The sequence below is a fragment of the Cetorhinus maximus genome, chromosome 7 (assembly GCF_964194155.1).
Source record: "Cetorhinus maximus chromosome 7, sCetMax3.hap1.1, whole genome shotgun sequence".
Taxonomy (NCBI): Eukaryota; Metazoa; Chordata; class Chondrichthyes; order Lamniformes; family Cetorhinidae; genus Cetorhinus; species Cetorhinus maximus.
This window is the reverse complement of record NC_135885.1, coordinates 381,005-402,663: the sequence shown is the minus strand read 5'-3', so window position 1 is coordinate 402,663 and position 21,659 is coordinate 381,005. Positions and strand designations below refer to the sequence as shown.

The 21,659-nt window shown below is 47.3% G+C and overlaps 1 protein-coding gene across 2 annotated transcripts in view; it reads left to right on the top strand.

The window, feature by feature from the left end:
• The window catches only part of LOC144682521 (protocadherin-16-like), a 357,547-nt gene that overhangs the window by 299,458 nt on the left and 36,430 nt on the right, over positions 1-21,659 (top strand). For both annotated transcript variants that reach the window (XR_013577065.1, XM_078544911.1), the window contains exon 16: positions 21,282-21,433. Coding sequence is in view for 1 of the 2 variants with exons in the window: in XM_078544911.1 (XP_078401037.1) it covers positions 21,282-21,433 (152 nt within the window). In the remaining variant the exon portion in view is untranslated. The remainder of the gene's footprint in view (positions 1-21,281; positions 21,434-21,659) is intronic.

The window sequence follows — 21,659 nt, the reverse complement described above, 5'->3', positions numbered from 1 at the left end:
GTGTCTCTCAGTCCCTTTCTCTCTCAGGGAGATATCTGTACACTGACTGGTGTCTCTCAGTCCCCTGTCTCTCCAGGAGATATCTGTACACTGACTGGTGTCTCTCAGTCCATCTCTTTCTCAGGGAGATATCTGTACACTGACTGGTGACTCTCAGTCACTCTCTCTCAAGTAGATACCCGTACATTGACTGGTGTCTCTCAGTCCCTCTCTCTCAGGTAGATATCTGTACACTGACTGGTGTCTCTCAGTCCCTCTCTCTCTCAGGGAGATATCTGTACACTGACTGGTGTCTCTCAGTCCCTCTCTCTCTGGGAGATATCTGTACACTGACTGGTGTTTCTCAGTCCCTCTCTCTCAGAGAGATATCTGTACACTGACTGGTGTCTCTCAGTCCCTCTCTCTCAGGGAGATATCTGTACACTGACTGGTGTCTCTCAGTCCCTTTCTCTCTCAGGGAGATATCTGTACACTGACTGGTGTCTCTCAGTCCCCTGTCTCTCCAGGAGATATCTGTGGACTGGTGTCTCTCAGTCCATCTCTTTCTCAGGGAGATATCTGTACACTGACTGGTGACTCTCAGTCACTCTCTCTCAAGTAGATACCCGTACATTGACTGGTGTCTCTCAGTCCCTCTCTCTCAGGGAGATATCTGTACACTGACTGGTGTCTCTCAGTCCCTCTCTCTCTCAGGGAGATATCTGTCCACTGACTGGTGTCTCTCAGTCCCTCTCTCTCTCAAGGAGATACCTGTACACTGACTGGTGTCTCTCAGTCCCTTTCTCTCTCAGGGAGATATCTGTACACTGACTGGTGTCTCTCAGTCCCCTCTCTCTTAAGGAGATACCTGTACATTGACTGGTGTCTCTCAGTCCCTCTCTCTCAGGAAGATATCTGTACACTAACTGGTGTCTCTCAGTCCTCTCTCTCTCAGGGTGATATCTGTACACTGTCTGGTGTCTCTCAGTCCCCCCTTTCTCTCTCAGGGAGACATCTGTACACTAACTGGTGTCTCTCAATCCCCTCTCTCTCAGGGTGATATCTGTACACTGACTGGTGTCTCTGAGTCCCCTCTCTCTCAGAGAGATATCTGTACACTGACTGGTATCTCTCCGTCCCTCTCTCTCAGGGAGATATCTGTACACTGACTGGTATCTCTCAGTCCCCTCTCTCTCATGGTGAAATCTGTACATTAACTGGTGTCTCTCAGTCCCTCTCTCTCAGCGAGATATCTGTATACTGACTGGTGTCTCTCAGTCACCTCTCTCTCAGAGAGATATCTGTACACTGACTGGTGTCTCTCAGTCCCTCTCTCTCAAGGAGATATCTGTACACTGACTGGTGTCTCTCAGTGCCCTCTCTCTCATGGAGATATCTGTACACTGACTGGTGTCTCTCAGTCCCCCATCTCTCTCTCAGGGAGATATCTGTACATTGACTGGTGTCTCTCAGTCCCTCTCTCCCTCAGGGAGATATCTGTACACTGACAGGTGTCTCTCAGTCCCCCATCTCTCTCTCAGGGAGATATCAGTACACTGAAGGTGTGTCTCAGTCCCTCTCTCTCTCAGGGAGATATCTGTACACTGACTGGTATCTCTCAGTCCCCTCTCTCTCATGGAGATATCTGTGCACTGACTGGTGTCTCTCAGTCCTCCCTCTGTCTCTCAGGGAGATATCTGTACACTGACTGGTGTCTCTTAGTCCCTCTCTCTCTCAAGGAGATATCTGTACACTGACTAGTGTCTCTCAGTCCCTCTCTCTCTCAGGGAGATATCTGTAAACTGACTGGTGTCTCTCAGTCACTCTCTCTCAAGGAGATATCTGTGCACTGACTGGTGTCTCTCAGTCCGTCTCTCTCTCAGGGATATATCTGTACACTGACTGGCGTCTCCCAGTCCCCTCTCTCTCAGGGTGATATCTGTACACTGACTGGTGTCTCTGAGTCCCCTCTCTCTCAGAGAGATATCTGTACACTGACTGGTGTCTCTCCGTCCCTCTCTCTCAGGGAGATATCTGTACACTGACTGGTATCTCTCAGTCCCCTCTCTCTCATGGTGAAATCTGTACATTAACTGGTGTCTCTCAGTCCCTCTCTCTCAGCGAGATATCTGTATACTGACTGGTGTCTCTCAGTCACTGTCTCTCAAGGAGATATCTGTACACTGACTGGTGACTCAGTCCCCTCTCTCTCTCAGGTAGATATCTGTACACTGACTGGTGTCTCTCAGTCCCTCTCTCTCAGGGAGATATCTGTACACTGACTGGTGTATCTCAGTCCCTCTCTCTCAGGCAGATATCTGCACACTGACTGGTGTCTCTCAGTCCCTCTCTCTCTCAGGGAGATATCTGTACACTGACTGGTGTCTCTCAGTCCCCTCTCTCTCCAGGAGATATCTGTACACTGACTGGTGTCTCTCAGTCCCTCTCTCTCAAGGAGATACCTGTGCACTGACTGGTGTCTCTCAGTCCGTCTCTCTCTCAGGGAGATATCTGTACACTGGTGTCTCTCAGTCCCTCTCTCTCAAGGAGATACCTGTACACTGACTGGTGTCTCTCAGTCCTCTCTCTCTCAGGGAGATATCTGTACACTGACTGGTATCTCTCAGTCCCTCCCTCTCAAGGAGATACCTGTACACTGACTGGTGTCTCTCAATCCTCTCTCTCTCAGGGAGGTATCTGTACACTGACTGGTGTCTCTCAGTCCCTCTCTCTCTCAGGGTGATATCTGTACACTGACTGGTGTCTCTCAGACCCTCTCTCTGAGGGAGATATCTGTACACTGACTGGTGACTCTCAGTCCCCTCTCTCTCTCAGGGAGATATCTGTACACTGACTGGCGTCTCTCAGTCCCTCTCTCTCAGGGAGATATCTGTACACTGATGGTATCTCTCAGTCCCCTCTGTCTCAGCGTGATATCTGTACATTAACTGGTGTCTCTCAGTCCCTCTCAGGGAGATATCTGTACACTGACTGGTATCTCTCAGTCCCTCTCTCTCAGGGAGATATCTGTACACTGACTGGTGTCTCTCAGTCCCCTCTCTCTCAGGGTGATATCTGTGCACTGACTGGTGTCTCTCAGTCCTCCCTCTCTGTCTCAGGGAGATATCTGTACACTGACTGGTGTCTCTCAGTCTCTCTCTCTCTCAGGGAGATATCTGTAAACTGACTGGTGTCTTTCAGTCCCTCTCTCTCAGGGAGATATCTGTACACTGACTGGTGTTTCTCAGTCCCTCTCTCTCAGAGAGATATCTGTACACTGACTGGTGTCTCTCAGTCCCTCTCTCTCAGGGAGATATCTGTACACTGACTGGTGTCTCTCAGTCCCTTTCTCTCTCAGGGAGATATCTGTACACTGACTGGTGTCTCTCAGTCCCCTGTCTCTCCAGGAGATATCTGTACACTGACTGGTGTCTCTCAGTCCATCTCTTTCTCAGGGAGATATCTGTACACTGACTGGTGACTCTCAGTCACTCTCTCTCAAGTAGATACCCGTACATTGACTGGTGTCTCTCAGTCCCTCTCTCTCAGGTAGATATCTGTACACTGACTGGTGTCTCTCAGTCCCTCTCTCTCTCAGGGAGATATCTGTACACTGACTGGTGTCTCTCAGTCCCCTCTCTATCCAGGAGATATCTGTCCACTGACTGGTGTCTCTCAGTCCCTCTCTCTCTCAAGGAGATACCTGTACACTGACTGGTGTCTCTCAGTCCCTTTCTCTCTCAGGGAGATATCTGTACACTGACTGGTGTCTCTCAGTCCCCTCTCTCTTTAGGAGATACCTGTACACTGACTGGTGTCTCTCAGTCCATCTCTTTCTCAGGGAGATATCTGTACACTGACTGGTGACTCTCAGTCACTCTCTCTCAAGGAGATACCCGTACATTGACTGGTGTCTCTCAGTCCCTCTCTCTCAGGGAGATATCTGTACACTAACTGGTGTCTCTCAGTCCTCTCTCTCTCAGGGTGATATCTGTACACTGTCTGGTGTCTCTCAGTCCCCCCTTTCTCTCTCAGGGAGACATCTGTACACTAACTGGTGTCTCTCAGTCCCCTCTCTCTCAGGGTGATATCTGTACACTGACTGGTGTCTCTGAGTCCCCTCTCTCTCAGAGAGATATCTGTACACTGACTGGTGTCTCTCCGTCCCTCTCTCTCAGGGAGATATCTGTACACTGACTGGTATCTCTCAGTCCCCTCTCTCTCATGGTGAAATCTGTACATTAACTGGTGTCTCTCAGTCCCTCTCTCTCAGGGAGATATCTGTACACTGACTGGTGTCTCTCAGTCACCTCTCTCTCAGAGAGATATCTGTACACTGACTGGTGTCTCTCAGTCCCTCTCTCTCAAGGAGATATCTGTACACTGACTGGTGTCTCTCAGTCCCCCATCTCTCTCTCAGGGAGATATCTGTACATTGACTGGTATCTCTCAGTCCCTCTCTCCCTCAGGGAGATATCTGTACACTGACAGGTGTCTCTCAGTCCCCCATCTCTCTCTCAGGGAGATATCAGTACACTGAAGGTGTGTCTCAGTCCCTCTCTCTCTCAGGGAGATATCTGTACACTGACTGGTATCTCTCAGTCCCCTCTCTCTCATGGAGATATCTGTGCACTGACTGGTGTCTCTCAGTCCTCCCTCTGTCTCTCAGGGAGATATCTGTACACTGACTGGTGTCTCTTAGTCCCTCTCTCTCTCAAGGAGATATCTGTACACTGACTAGTGTCTCTCAGACCCTCTCTCTCTCAGGGAGATATCTGTAAACTGACTGGTGTCTCTCAGTCACTCTCTCTCAAGGAGATATCTGTGCACTGACTGGTGTCTCTCAGTCCGTCTCTCTCTCAGGGAGATATCTGTACACTGACTGGCGTCTCTCAGTCCCCTCTCTCTCTCATGGAGATATCTGTACACTGACTGGTGTCTCTCAGTCACTGTCTCTCAAGGAGATATCTGTACACTGACTGGTGACTCAGTCCCCTCTCTCTCTCAGGTAGATATCTGTACACTGACTGGTGTCTCTCAGTCCCTCTCTCTCAGGGAGATATCTGTACACTGACTGGTGTATCTCAGTCCCTCTCTCTCAGGCAGATATCTGCACACTGACTGGTGTCTCTCAGTCCCTCTCTCTCTCAGGGAGATATCTGTACACTGACTGGTGTCTCTCAGTCCCCTCTCTCTCCAGGAGATATCTGTACACTGACTGGTGTCTCTCAGTCCCTCTCTCTCAAGGAAATACCTGTGCACTGACTGGTGTCTCTCAGTCCGTCTCTCTCTCAGGGAGATATCTGTACACTGGTGTCTCTCAGTCACTCTCTGTCAAGGAGATACCCGTACATTGACTGGTGTCTCTCAGTCCCTCTCTCTCATGGAGATACCTGTACACTGACTGGTGTTTCTCAGTCCTCTCTCTCTCAGGGAGATATCTGTACACTGACTGGTGTCTCTCAGTCCCTCCCTCTCAAGGAGATACCTGTACACTGACTGGTGTCTCTCAATCCTCTCTCTCTCAGGGAGGTATCTGTACACTGACTGGTGTCTCTCAGTCCCTCTCTCTCTCAGGGTGATATCTTTACACTGACTGGTGTCTCTCAGACCCTCTCTCTGAGGGAGATACCTGTACACTGACTGGTGACTCTCAGTCCCCTCTCTCTCTCAGGGAGATATCTGTACACTGACTGGCGTCTCTCAGTCCCTCTCTCTCAGGGAGATATCTGTACACTGATGGTATCTCTCAGTCCCCTCTGTCTCAGCGTGATATCTGTACATTAACTGGTGTCTCTCAGTCCCTCTCAGGGAGATATCTGTACACTGACTGGTGTCTCTGAGTCCCCTCTCTCTCAGAGAGATATCTGTACACTGACTGGTGTCTCTCAGTCCCTCTCTCTCTCAAGGAGATATCTGTACACTGACTGGTGTCTCTCAGTCCGTCTCTCTCTCAGGGAGTTATCTGTACACTGACTGGCTTCTCTCAGTCCCTCTCTCTCAGGGAGATATCTGTGCACAGCCTGCTGTCTCTCAGCCCCCTCTCTCTCAGGGAGATATCTGTACACTGACTGGTGTCTCTCAGTCCCTCTTTCTGAGGGAGATATCTGTACACTGACTGGTGCCTCTCAGTCCCCTCTCTCTCAGGGCGATATCTGTACACTGACTGGTTTCTCTGAGTCCCCTCTCTCTCTCAGGGAGATATCTGTACGCTGACTGGTGACTCTCAGTCCCCTCTCTCTCTCAGGGTGATATCTGTACGCTGACTGGTGACTCTCAGTCCCCTCTCTCTCTCAGGGAGATATCTGTACACTGACTGGCCTCTCTCAGTCCCTCTCTCTCAGGGAGATATCTGTACACTGACTGGTATCTCTCAGTCCCCTCTCTCTCAGGGTGATATCTGTACATTAACTGGTGTATCTCAGTCCCTCTCTCTCAGGCAGATATCTGTACACTGACTGGTATCTCTCAGTCCCTCTCTCTCAGGGAGATATCTGTACACTGACTGGTGTCTCTCAGTCCCCTCTCTCTCAGGGTGATATCTGTACATTAACTGGTGTCTCTCAGTTCCTCTCTCTCAGGGAGATATCTGTACACTGACTGGTGTCTCTCAGTCCCTCTCTCTCTCTCAGGGAGATATCTGTACACTGACTGGTGTCTCTGAGTCCCCTCTCTCTCAGAGAGATATCTGTACACTGACTGGTATCTCTCAGTCCCCTCTCTCTCAGGGTGATATCTGTACATTAACTGGTGTCCCTCAGTCCCTCTCTCTCAGGGAGATATCTGTACACTGACTGGTGTCTCTCAGTCCCTCTCTCTCTCAAGGAGATATCTGTACACTGACTGGTGTCTCTCAGTCCCCTCTCTCTCTCTCAGGGAGATATCTGTACACTGACTGGTGTCTCTCAGTCCCTCTCTCTCTCTCAGGGAGATATCTGTACACTGACTGGTGTCTCTGAGTCCCCTCTCTCTCAGAGAGATATCTGTACACTGACTGGTATCTCTCAGTCCCCTCTCTCTCAGGGTGATATCTGTACATTAACTGGTGTCCCTCAGTCCCTCTCTCTCAGGGAGATATCTGTACACTGACTGGTGTCTCTCAGTCCCTCTCTCTCTCAAGGAGATATCTGTACACTGACTGGTGTCTCTCAGTCCCTCTCTCTCTCAAGGAGATATCTGTACACTGACTGGTGTCTCTGAGTCCCCTCTCTCTCAGAGAGATATCTGTACACTGACTGGTATCTCTCAGTCCCCTCTCTCTCAGGGAGATATCTGAACACTGACTGATGTCTCTCATTCCCTCTCTCAGGGAGATATCTGTACACTGACTGGTGTCTCTCAGTCCCCTCTCTCTCAGGGTGATATCTGTACATTAACTGGTGTCCCTCAGTCCCTCTCTCTCAGGGAGATATCTGTACACTGACTGGTGTCTCTCAGTCCCTCTCTCTCTCAAGGAGATATCTGTACACTGACTGGTGTCTCTCAGTCCCCTCTCTCTCTCTCAGGGAGATATCTGTACACTGACTGGTGTCTCTCAGTCCCTCTCTCTCTCTCAGGGAGATATCTGTACACTGACTGGTGTCTCTGAGTCCCCTCTCTCTCAGAGAGATATCTGTACACTGACTGGTATCTCTCAGTCCCCTCTCTCTCAGGGTGATATCTGTACATTAACTGGTGTCCCTCAGTCCCTCTCTCTCAGGGAGATATCTGTACACTGACTGGTGTCTCTCAGTCCCTCTCTCTCTCAAGGAGATATCTGTACACTGACTGGTGTCTCTCAGTCCCCTCTCTCTCTCTCAGGGAGATATCTGTACACTGACTGGTGTCTCTCAGTCCCTCTCTCTCTCTCAGGGAGATATCTGTACACTGACTGGTGTCTCTGAGTCCCCTCTCTCTCAGAGAGATATCTGTACACTGACTGGTATCTCTCAGTCCCCTCTCTCTCAGGGTGATATCTGTACATTAACTGGTGTCCCTCAGTCCCTCTCTCTCAGGGAGATATCTGTACACTGACTGGTGTCTCTCAGTCCCTCTCTCTCTCAAGGAGATATCTGTACACTGACTGGTGTCTCTCAGTCCCTCTCTCTCTCAAGGAGATATCTGTACACTGACTGGTGTCTCTGAGTCCCCTCTCTCTCAGAGAGATATCTGTACACTGACTGGTATCTCTCAGTCCCCTCTCTCTCAGGGAGATATCTGAACACTGACTGATGTCTCTCATTCCCTCTCTCTCAGGGAGATATCTGTACACTGACTGGTGTCTCTCAGTCACAGGTCTCCTTCAAAATGGAAATTGGATCTTGTTCTGTTACTTACACTTTAAACTTCTATTATTGATGATAGATGTGATCACAATTCATTTAGTTTTAATATAATTATGGGAAATGACAGGAAGAACAGAAGTTCGAGTTTTGAATTGGAGTTTGGACACTTCCCTACCCAAAAATTGTGACATTATTTTTGCGTTTGCAAATGCTGAGAAATGATCAGTGATCATTTGACACCAAATGTTCTAATTTGAAATGAGGTTTTCATTCACTCAGCAGGTGTTTTACCATCTTTGATATCAAATGTGATCAATAGCAAAAGGCAGAGAAACGCATCGAGTACGCTCAAAGTGATCAAATACACTCAAAGGCAGCAAACATGCTCAACAACCACGTTGAAAAATTCAAGAAATTAAAGACTTAAATAATATCTGCATTTATTCAGTTTTTTTCATTTTGCCCAAATATTCTTTCCACTATACATGCTGAGAACACCGCCAGATCCCCATCAGTGATGATACACTGGTATTGTCACTGGGCTAGTATTCCAGAGACCCGGGGTAATGCTCTGGGGGCCCGGGTTCCAATCCCATCAAGGCAGATGGTAGAATTTGAATTCAATAAAAATCTGGGATTAAAATTCTGATGATGACCAGGAAACCATCGATTGTTGTAAAAACCCATCTGGTTCATTAATGTCCTTTAGGGAAGGAAATCTGCTGCCCTTATCTGGCCTACATGTGGCTCCAGACCCACAGTGATGTGGTTGACTCTGAAATGGCCGATCCAGACACTCAGTTATATCAAACCGCTACAAAATCATAAAAAAGGGATGAAACCAGACGGACCACCCGGCATCGACCTGGGCACCGGAAACAACAACGGCAAACTCAGCCCTGTCAACCCTGCAAAGTTCCCCTTACTAACATCTGGGGGCTAGTGCCAAAATTGGGAGAGCTGTCACACAGACTAGTCAAGCAACAGCCTGACATAGTCATCCTCACCGAATCATATCTTACAGATAATGTCCCAGACTCACCATCACCATCCCCGGATATGTCCTGTCCCACCAGCAGGACAGACCCAGCAGAGGTGGCGACACAGTGGTATACAATCAGGAGAGACTTGCCCTGGGAATCCTCAACATTGACTCCGGACCCCATGAAGTCTCATGGCATCAGGTCAAACATGGGCAAGGAAACCTCCTGCTGATTACCATGTACCGCCCTCCCTCAGCTAATGAATCAGTGCTCCTCCATGTTGAACATCACCTGGAGGAAGCACTGAGGGTTGCAAGGGTGCAGAATGTACTCTGGGTGGGGACATCAATGTCCATCACCGAGAGTGGCTCGGTAGCACCACTACTGACCGAGCTGGCTGAGTCCTGAATAACATAGCTGCTAGACTGGGTCTGCGGCAGGTGGTGAGGCAACCAACAAGAGGGAAAAACATACTTGACCTCATCCTCACCAACCTGCCTGCCACAGATGCATCTGTCCATGACAGTGTCGGTAGGAGTGACCACCACACAATCATTGTGGAGACGAAGTCCCACCTTCACATTAAGGATACCCTCCATCATGTTGTGTGGCACTACCACCGTGCTAAATGGGTTAGATTTTGATCTAGCAACTCAAGACTGGGCATCCATGAGGTGCTGTGGGCCATCAGCAGAATTGTACTCGAACACAATCTGTAACCTCGTGGCCCAGCATATCCCCCACTCTACTATTACCATCAAGCCAGGGGATCAACCCTGGTTCAATGAAGAGTGCAGGAGGGCATGCCAGGAGCAGCACCAGGCAAACCCAAAAATGAGCTGTCAACCTGGTGAAGCTTTAACACAGGACTACTTGCCAAACAGCATAAGCAGCAAGTGATAAACAGAGCTAAGTGATCCCACAACCAACGGATTTGATCTAAGCTCTGCAGTCCTGCCACATCCAGTAGTGAATGGTGGTGGACAATTAAACAACTCATTGGAGGAGGAGGCTCCACAAATATCCCCATCCTCAATGATGGAGGATCCCAGCACATCAGTGCAAAAGATAAGGCTGAAGCATTTGCTACAATCTTCAGCCAGAAGTGCCGAGTGGATGATCCATCTCGGCCTCCTCTGGAGGTCCCCAGCATCACAGATGCCAGTCTTCAGCCAATTAGATTCACTCCACATGATATCAAGATACGGCTGAAGCCACTGGATACTGCAAAGGCTATGGGCCCTGACTTTATTCCAGAAATAGTACTGAAGACTTGTGCTCCAGAACTTGCCGCGCCCCTAGCCAAGCTGTTCCAGTACAGCTACAACACTGGCATCTACCCGGCTATGTGGAAAATTACCCAGGTGTGTCCTGTACACAAAAAGCAGGACAAATCCAACCCGGCCAATTACCTCCCCATCAATCTACTCTCGATCATCAGCAAAGTAATGGAATGGGTCATCAACAGTGCTATCAAGCGGCAATAACCTGCTCACAGATGCCCAGTTTGGGTTCCACCAGGGCCACTCAGCTCCTGACCTCATTACAGCCTTGGTTCAAACATGGACAAAAGAGCTGAACTCCCGAGGTGAGGTGAGAGTGACTGCCCTTGACATCAAGGCAGCATTTGACCGAGTGTGGCATCAAGGAGCCCTAGCAAAACTGGAGTCAATGGGAATCGGGGGTAAACTCTCCACTGGTTGGAGTCATACCTAGCACAAAGGGAGATGGTTGTGGTTGTTGGAGGTCAGTCAGCTCAGCTCCAGGACATCACTGCAGGAGTTCTCAGGGTAGTGTCCTCGGCCCAACCATCTTCAGCTGCTTCATCAATGACCTTCCTTCCATCATAAGGTCAGAAGTGGGGATGTTCGCTGATGATGTCACAATGTTCAGCACCATTTGCGACTCAAAGAACAAAGAAAAGTACAGCACAGGAACAGGCCCTTCGGCCCTCCAAGCCTGCGCCGATCATATTGCCCATCAACTAAAACATTTTGCACTTCCGGGGTCCGTATCCCTCTATTCCCATCCTATTCATGTATTTGTCAAGCTGCCTCTTAAACACCACTATCGTACCTGCTTCCACCACCTCCTCTGGCAGCGAATTCCAGACACTCACTACCCTCTGTGTAAAAAACTTGCCCCGCACATCTCCTCTATAGTTTTCTCCTCTCACCTTAAATCTATGTCCCCTAGTAATTGACTCTTCCACCCTGGGAAAAAGCTTCTGACTATCTACTCTGTCCATGCCACTCATAATTTTGTAAACTTTTATCAAGTCGCCCCTCAATCTCCGCCGCTCTAGTGAAAACAATCCGAGTTTCTCCAACCTCTCCTCATAGCTAATAACCTCCAGACCAGGCAGTACCCTGGTAAACCTCCTCTGCACCCTCTCCAACGCCTCCATATCCTTCTGGTAATGTGGCGACCAGAATTGCACGCAATATTCCAAGTGTGGCCTAACCAAGGTTTTATACAGCTGCAGAATGACTTCCCAGCTTTTATACTCAATACCCCTGCCAATGAAGGCAAGCATGCCATATGCCTTCCTGACTACCTTGTCCACCTGCGTTGCCACTTTCAGTGACCTGTGGACCTGTACACCCAGATCCCTCTGCCCGTCAATGCACTTAAGGGTTCTGCCATTTACTGTATAATTCCTACCTGTATTAGACCTTCCAAATTCATTACTTCACATTTGTCCGGATTAAACTCCATCTGCCATTTTTCCGCCCAAGTCTCCAACCGATCTATATCCCATTGTATCCTTTGACAATTCTCTTCACTATCTGCAACTCCTCCAACATTAGTGTCGTCTGCAAACTTACTAATTAGCCCAGTTACATTTTCCTCCAAATCATTTATGTATACTACAAACAGCAAAGGTCCCAGCACTGATCCCTGCGGAACTCCACTAGTCACAGCTCTCCGTTCAGAAAAGCACCCTTCCACTACTACCCCCTGTCTTCTATGACCAAGCCAATTCTGTATCCATCTTGCCAGCTCACCTCTGATCCCGTGCGACTTTACCTTCTGTACCAGTCTGCCATGAGGGACCTTGTCAAAGGCCTTACTGAAATCCATGTAGATAACATCCACTGCCCTTCCATCGTCGATCATCTTTGTCACTTCCTCGAAAAACTTGATCAAGTTAGTGAGACTCCTCAGATACTGAAGCAGCCCCTGTCCCAATGCAGCAAGACCTGGACAATATCCAGGCTTGGGCTGACAAGTGGCAAGTAACATTCGCGCCATACAAGTGCCAGGCAATGACTATCTCCAACAAGAGAGAATCTAACCATTGCCCCTTGACATTCAATGGCATTACCATCTATAAGATGCACTGCAGGAATTCACTAAGGTTCCTTAGACAGCACCTTCCAAACCCAAGACCGCTACCACCTGGAAGGACAAGGGCAGCAGATAGATGGGAACACCACCACCTGAAAGTTCCCCTCCAAGTCACTCACCATCCTAACTTGGAAATATATCACCGTTCCCTTCATTGTCGCTGGGTCAAAATCCTGGAACTCCCTCCCTAACAGCAGTGTGGGTGTACCTACACCACATGGACTACAGCGGTTCAAGAAGGCAGCTCACCCCCACCTTCTCAAGGGCAACTAAGGACGGGCAATAAATGCTGGCCCAGCCAGCGAAGCCCACATCCCATGAAAGAATGAAAAATAGAGAACGAGCGGAGAGAGAGGGGTAGGACAGGGTTGAAAGAAAGGGAGTAAGGAGAGGTGGGTAAAACATTGGGATGGAGAGATAGAGGGTGGAGGAAAGAAGGGGAGAAAGGGAGGGGGGAGATGGGGAAAGCAAACTGTTGCACCAAGGGGCTGGGAGGGGGGTGTTTGGCGGTGCAGAAGAAAATTGCTTTCAGAACATTAGGAACAGGAGTAGACCATTCGACCCCTCGAGCCTGCTCTGTCATTCAGTAAGATCGTGGCTGATCTGTTTGTGTGTCAATTTCCACATTCCCATCTAACCCCGATAACCTTTGATTCCCTTGCCTAACAAGAATCTATCTACCTCTGCCTTAAAAATATTCAATGACCCCGCCTCCACCACCTTCTGAGGCAGAGAGTTCCAAAGTCACACAACCCTCTGAGAGAAAAAATTCTCCTCATCTCTGTCCTAAAAGGGCGACCCCTAATTTTAAAACACTGCCCCCTAGTTCTGGGCTCACTCACAAGAGGAAACATCCTTTCCACATCCACCTTGTCAAGGCCGTTCAGGATCTTGTAAACTTCAATCAAATCACCCCTCACTCTTCTAAACTCCAGTGGAAACAAGCCCAGTCTGTCCAACCTTTCCTCATAAGACAACCCACTCATTCCAGGTATCAATCTAGTAAACCTCCTCTGAACCGTCTCCAATACATTTACATCCTTCCTTAAATAAGGAGACCAAAACTGCACACAGTATTCGAGGTGCGATCTCCCCAATGCCCTGTATAACTGAAGCATAACATCCTTACTTTTATGTTCAATCCCTCTCGTAATAAAGGATAACATTCCATTAGCTTTCTTAATACACTACTTGCTGCGCGTGGTGGTGGTAGAATTGGTAGAAACAGGGCCGCGATGTCAACACTTCTGCATTGTTGCAGATCTTGCCGAATTCAACAACAAGGCGCAAAAATGTCCCCAGTTCCGGCTGGGCCGTGTATAGACTGTCCGTGGACACTATAAGAACAAGAAGCCTCCTTAATTACTTGCTGTACCTTCATATTAACTTTTTGTGACTCGTGTACTAGAACACTTAGATCTCTCTGCATCTCAGGATTATGCAGCCGTTCTCCATTTAATACTCTGTAATACTCTGTTTTTTGTTCTTCCTGCCAAAGGGAACAACTTCACATTTTCCCCATTAAACTCCATTTGCCAGATTTTTGCCCACTCACTCAACCTATCTGTATCCATCTACAACCTCCTCATGTCCTCTTCACAACATACTTTCCTACCTATCTTTGTGTCACCTGCAAATTTAGCTATTATGTCTTCACTCCCCTCATCTAAGTCATTGATGTAAATTGTAATAAGTTGAGGCCCCAGTACAGACCCCTGTGGGACTCCACTCGTCACATCCTGACAATCCGAAAAAGACCCATTTCTGCACACTCTCTGCTTCCTGCCAGTCAGCCAATCTTCTATCCATGTTAATATGTTACCCATTACACCATGAGCATTTATTTTCTGTAATAATCTTTGATGCGGCACCTTCTCACATATCTTCTGGAAATCCAAGTACAGCACATCTACAGGCTCCCCTTTATCCACAGTGCATGTTACTCCTTCAAAAAACTCCAATTGGTTAAACATGATTTTTCACAAAACCATGCTGACTCTTCCCGATTACCTTGAGCTCTTCTAAGTGCCCAGTTGTAACCTCCTTAATGATCGATTCCAATAACTTCCCCATGACAGACGTCAAGCTAACTGACCTATAGTTTCCTGTTTTCTGCCTCCCTCCCTTCTTGAATAGAGGGGGTATATTTACTACTTTCCAGTCTGATGGAACCTTTCCAGAATCTAGCTAATTTTGGAATATTAACACCAGTGCATCGACTACCTCATTAGCACCTCTTATAAGACCCGAGGATATAGTCCATTGGGACCCGGAGCCTTGCCAGCCCACAGCTCCATCAATTTGCTCAGTACCATTTCCCTAGTTACTGTAATTTCACCAAGTTCCTTTCTCCCTTTCACCCCCTGATTTGCAGCTATTACTAGAATGTTTTTTGTATCCTCTATAGTGAACACAAAAGCAAAATATTTGTTCATAGCTTCCGCCATTTCCTTGTTGTCTACTATTAACTCCCCACTGTCACTGTCTAGAGAACCAACACTCATTTTACTTACTCTTTTCTTTTTAAACATCTGTAGAAACTCTTGCTATCTGTTTTTATATTTCTAGCTTTCTTCCTCTTATACTCTAATTTCTTTCTCCTGATTAACCTTTTAGTCATTCTCTGTCATTCTTTATATTCTGTCTAATCATCTGTCCTGCCGCTCGTCTTTGCACAGTTATATGCTTTTTCCTTAAGTTTGATGCTTTCCTTAACTTCTCTAGTTAACCACAGACGTTGAGTCCTCCCCTTAGAATCTTTCTTTGTAGTAGGAATGTACTTATTCCAAATCTTCTGAAATATCCCCTTAAATATCTGCCACTGCTTCTCTATTGATCTATCCTCTAGCCTGTTTACTTCAGCTAGCTCAGCTTTCATCCCCACATAGTTACCCTTATTTAAGTTTAAGATACTAGTCTTAGACCCACTCTTCTCGTTTTCAAACTGGATGTAAAATTCAATCATATTGTGGTCGCTGCTACCTAGCGGTGCCTTTACTCTGGGGTCATTAGTTAATCCTGTCACGTTACACAATACCAAGTCTAATATAACCTGCTCTCTGGTTGGTTCCAGAACATGCTGCTCTAAGAAACTATCTAAAAAGCCTTCTAAGAACTCCTCATCCAGGCTACTACTGCCAATGTGATTTTTCAAGTTTATATGTAGATTAAAGTCACCCATGATTATTGCCGTCCCTTTATCACAAGCACACAATATTTTATCTTGAATACTTTGTCCTACATTGTGGTTACTGTTAGGGGGCCTGTAGACCACTCCCACTAATGACTTTTTCCCCCGACTATTCCCCATCTCCACCCAAACCGATTCTATATCCTGATCTCCTGAAACAAGGTCATCTCTAACTATTGCACTAATGCCCTCTTTGATTAACAGCGCTACCCCTCCACCTTTACCCAGCTTCCAATTCTTCTTGAATGTCATGTACCCTTCAATATTAAGGACCCAATCATTGTCGACCTGCAGCCATGTCTCTGTAATTACTATCAGGTGATATTTATTTACGTCAATGTGCACTATCAATTCATTTACTTTGTTATGAATGCTACACACATTCAGACACAGAGCCTTTAGTTTTGTCTTTTTGTTACCTTTGGGGGATGGGTCGAGAAAACTGCTGCAACCCGGGGGTTGGGGGGGGGGGGTTGGGTGTATAGATGGTGGGGGTGTTGGGTGTAAGATGGTGGGGGTGTTGGGTGTAAGATGGTGGGGGTGTTGGGTGTAAGATGGTGGGGGTGTTGGGGCATGTGGGGGGGTGGGTGTAAGATGGTGGGGGTGTTGGGTATAAGATGGTGGGGGTGTTGGGTGTAAGATGGTGGGGGTGTTGGGTGTAAGATGGTGGGGGTGTTGGGGCATGTGGGGGGGTGTTGGGTGTAAGATGGTGGGGGTGTTGGGGCATGTGGGGGGGTGGGTGTAAGATGGTGGGTGTTGGGGCATGTGGGGGGGTGTTGGGTGTAAGATGGTGGGGGGGTTGGGGCATGTGTGGGGGGGGTAGGTTTGTGCTGTACTAGTTATAGATTGTGAAGAAAATCATTAAAGTGGCTGATCAAAAGCTGTGTTAAAACCGAGTCTTTTTTATAGTTAGCTCGGTTTTAGGATGTTTGAAGCTGTTGAAATGCAGAACTATGGAAAATAAACTCTGTTTTTGGTGTTCGAATGCTTAAGGGAAGTGATGTTGCTAATTGCAGATGTTTGAGTTCTGCAGTTTAGGGGCAATCGATGACAATAATGTCAGTTACACTATTGCAATTTTAAATGTTAGCTAAATGATTGCTTTTGAGTGTCATTAATGTCAAATGAGTGCAAATGAACACTGTTGAATGTAAGTGATGTCAAATGATGTCAAAATTTTCAAGTAGGGAATTTTACTAAGCTGAGGAGTGATTCAGCAAAAGTGGACTGGAAACAGCTACTTGAAGGTAAATCAGTGTCAGAGCAGTGGGAGGCATCCAAAGCGGAGATTCAAGCGGTTCAGAGTAAACATATTCCTGCAAAGAATAAGGTTAGGATGGTCAAATCTAGAGCCCCCTGGATCTCAAGGAACTTACAGGGTAAGCTAAAGCAGAAAAGGAAAGCTTATGTCAGACACCAAGAACTCAATACCACAGAAAGCCAAGAGGAGTAAAGAAAGTGGAAGGGCGAAATCAAAAAGGAAATTCGGAGAGCAAAGAGAGGGCATGAAAGAATATTGGCAAGTAAAACCAAAGAGACCCAAAGATGTTTTATCAATACATCAAGAGTAAGAGGATAACTAAGGAAAGAGTAAGGCCCATAAAAGACAAAAAAGGGAACCTGTGTGTGGAGGCAGAGGATGTGGGTATGGTTCTTAATGAATACTTTTGCATCTGACTTCACGAGGGGGACAATGCAAACATTGTAGTTAAGGAGGAGGAGTGTGAAATATTGGATGTAATAAACGTTGAGAGAGAGAGAGGAAGTATTAAGATGATTAGCATCCTTGAAATTGAAATTGAATTAATCACCAGGACCGGATGAAATGTATCCCAGGCTGTTAAAAGAAGCCAGGGAGGAAATTGCGGAGGGTCTGACCATCATTTTCCAATCCTCACTGGATACAGGTGAGATGCCAGAGGATTGGAAGTCTGCTAACGTTGTACCTTTGTTTAAAAAGCAAGCGAGGGATAGACCGAATAATTATAGGCCAGTCAGTCTGGCCTCGGTAGCGGGCAAATTATTGGAATCAATTCTGAAAGAAAGGATTAACTGTCACTTAGACACAGATTGACCAGGGATCGTCAGCATTGGTTTGTTAAGGGAAGATCATGTCTAACTAATTTGAATTTTTTGAGATGGGAACAAGGAGGATTGATGAGGTTGGTGCAGTTGATATAGTCTAGATAGATTTTAGCAAGGTCCCACATGGCAGACATTTTTTTAAATTCATTTATGAGATGTGGGTGTCACTGCTTTGGCCAACATTTATTGCCCATCCCTAATTACCCTTGAGAAGGTGGTGGTGAGCTGCTTTCTTGAGCCGCTGCAGTCCATGTGGTGTAGGTACACCCACAGTGCTGTTAGAAAGGGAGTTCCAGGATTTTGACCCAGCGACAGTGAAGGAACGGTGATATATTTCCAAGTCAGGATGGTGAGTGACTTGGAGAGGAATTTCCAGGTGGTGGTGTTCCCATCTATCTGCTGCCCTTGTCCTTCTAGATGGTAGTGGTCGTGGGTTTGGAAGGTGCTGTTGAAGAAGCCTTGGTGAATTCCTGCAGTGCATCTTGTAGATGGTACACACTGCAGCTAGGGAGTGAATGTTTGTGGATGTGGTGCTAATCAAGCGGCTGCTTTGTCCTGGATGGTGTTAAGCTCCTTCAATGTTGTGGGAGCTGCACTCACCCAGGCAAGTGGGGAATATTCCATCACACTCCTGACTTGTGCCTGGTAGATGGTGGACAGGCTTTGGGGAGTCAGGAAGTGAGTTACTCAATGCAGGATTCCTAGCCTCTGACCTGCTCTTGTAGCCACAGTATTTATATGGCTAGTCCAGTTCAGTTTCTGGTCAATGGTAACCCCCAGGATGTTGATAGTGGGGGATTCAGTGATGGTAATGTCATTGAACATCAAGGGGCGATGGTTGGATTCTCTCTTGTTGGAGATGGTCATTGCCTGGCACTTGTGTGGCATGAATGTTACTTGCCACTTGTCAGCCCAAGCCTGGATATTGTCCAGGTCTTGCTGCATTTGGACATGGGACTGCTTCAGTATCTGAGGAGTCGTGAATGGTGCTGAACATTGTTCAATCATCAGCGAACATCCCCACTTCTGACCTTATAGAGTCAGAGAATTTTACAGCACAGAAAGAGGCCCTTCGACCCATCGTGTCCATGTCGGCCATCAAGCCCCTATCTATTCTAATCCCATTTCCCAGCACTTGGCCTGTAGCCCTGTGTGCTGAGGCATTTCAAGTGCTCATCTAAATACTTCTTCAATGTTGTGAGGGTTCCTGCCTCTACCATCCCCTCAGGCAGTGAGTTCCAGATTCCAACCACCCTCTGGGTGAAAAAAATTTCCTCAAATCCCCTCTAAACCTCCTGCCCCTTACCTTAAATCTACGCCCCCAGGTTATTGACCCCTCCGCTAAGGGGAAAAGTTTCTTCCTATCTACCCTATCTATGCCCCTCATAATTTTGTATACCTCTATCAGGTCCCCCCTCAGCCTTCTCTGTTCTGAAGAAAATAACCCCAGTAGAACCATAGAACCATAGAAAAGTTACAGCACAGAAGGAGACCATTCGGCCCATCTTGTCCATGCCAGCCCGAGGACACCCAGGTGCCCTTTCTAATCCCACCTTCCTGCACCCGGCCCATAGCCCTGCAGCTTACAGCACTTAAGGTGCAGATCCAGGTACTTTTTAAAAGAGTTTAGAGTTTCTGCCTCTACCACCAACTTGGGCAGCGAATTCCAGACACCCACTACCCTCTGTGTAAAAAAGTTCTTCCTCATGTCCCCCCTACACCTTCTGCCACTTATCCTGAATCTCTGTCCCCTGGTTCTAGAATTCTCCACCAAGGGAAACAATTTGATCCTGTCCACTCTATCCATTCCCCTCATAATTTTGTACACCTCAATCAAGTCACCTCTCAGCCTTCTTTGTTCTAAGGAAAATAACCCCAACCTATCCAATCTCTCCTCGTAGCTACACTTTTCTAACCCTGGCAACATTCTTGTAAACCTCCTCTGCACTCTCTCCAGAGCTATTACATCCTTCCTGTAATGTGGTGACCAGAACTGCACACAATACTCCAGTTGTGGTCTCACCAGTGTTTTATACAATTCCAACATTATATCCTTACTTTTATATTCTATACCTCTGCCAATGAAGGAGAACATTCCATATGCCTTCTTTACAACCTTGTCTACTTGAACTGCTGCCTTCAGGGACCTGTGTACTTGTACACCAAGATCTCTCACTTCATCTACCCCTCTTAGTATATTCCCATTTATTTTGTAATCCCTGTAACTGTTTGACCTCCCTAAATGTATGACCTCACACTTCTCTATGTTAAAATCCATCTGCCACTTTACCGTCCACTCCACCAACCCATCTATATCGTTTTGGAGATTATGGCTATCCTCTACACTATCCACTACTCGGCCAATCTTTGTGTCATCTGCAAATTTCCCAATCGTGCCCCCCATGTTCACGTCCAAATCGTTAATATATAACACAAACAGCAAGGGTCCCAACACCGAGCCCTGTGGAATACCACTTGAGACAACTTTCTATTCGCAAGGGCATCCATCGACCATTACCCTTTGTTTCCTGTTACAAAGCCAACCTTTCATCCAGTTTGCCACATTACCCTGAATCCCATGGGCTTTTACTTTCCTGACCAATCTGCCATGTGGGACCTTGTCAAATGCCTTGCTAAAATCCATGTACACAACATCCACTGCACTACCTTCATCAACCCTTCTTCTCACTTCCTCAAAGAATTCAATCAAATTTGTGAGGCAAGACCTTCCTTTAACAAATCCATGCTGACCATCCCTGACTAGTCCATGCCTTTCCACATGACAGTTAATCCTATCTCTCAGGATTGATTCTACTAATTTGCTCAGACTAACTGGCCTATAATTGTTTGGCATTTCCTTTGATCCCTTTTTAAACAATGGAACTACGTTTGCATTTCTCCAGTCCTCCGGTACCTTCCCTGTATCTAGTGAAGATTGGAAAATCATCCTCAGAGCATCTCACCAGGATTTACTCACCAATCAGCTGCTTTTTCTTTAAAATCCACTTTCGGAAGAGTGTCCCTCGCAGATCTGGTGCGCTCCTGAAGGTACTGCCTCTCCCTCCCTCTCTCTCTCTCTCGTTTTAGTTTGAGGAGGAGGGAGGGATGGAAACACTACAGCAATGTAATGTTTGGGGCTATTCCATTCTTTGATAGTGGGTCCTCCTTAATCCCCTTCTAAGTTGCGGTGACTGCGCTGACTTCTCTCAGAATGCTTCTCAGTCACTTCTCACTACCGCCGTCTGTTGAATTCTATGATTCTATTTGTGCTGAGTATATTTAATCACATTTCTTTCTACCCTATGTGCCTCTGTACGCCTGCCTTGTTTTGTTTCTGTGTCCATTTTTCCCTCTGTGCCTGTTCCTCTCTCTTTGCTTTTCTGTGCCTGTTTCTGTCTGATTATGTGTCTGTCATTTTGTGTCCCTCAGGTTTTGGCAAATGATTTGGACCAAGGACAAAATGGCCAAGTGACGTACTCCATTGCAGCTTCTCCCCAGAGTGACCTCTTCCGAATCAACCCCTTGACAGGAGATATCAGCACAGCTGCCATCATGGACCGTGAGATCTGGCCACAAACTCAGTAAGAACTGACTGCACTGGGTACTGACCACACTGGGTACTGACCACACTGGGTACTGACCGCACCGGGTACTAACTCCACTGGGTACTGACCACACCGGGTATTAACTGCACTGGGTACTGACCGCACTGGGTACTGACCGCACCGGGTACTAACTGCACTGGGTACTGACCACACCGGGTACTAACTGCACTAGGTACTGACCGCACCGGGTACTGACCGCACT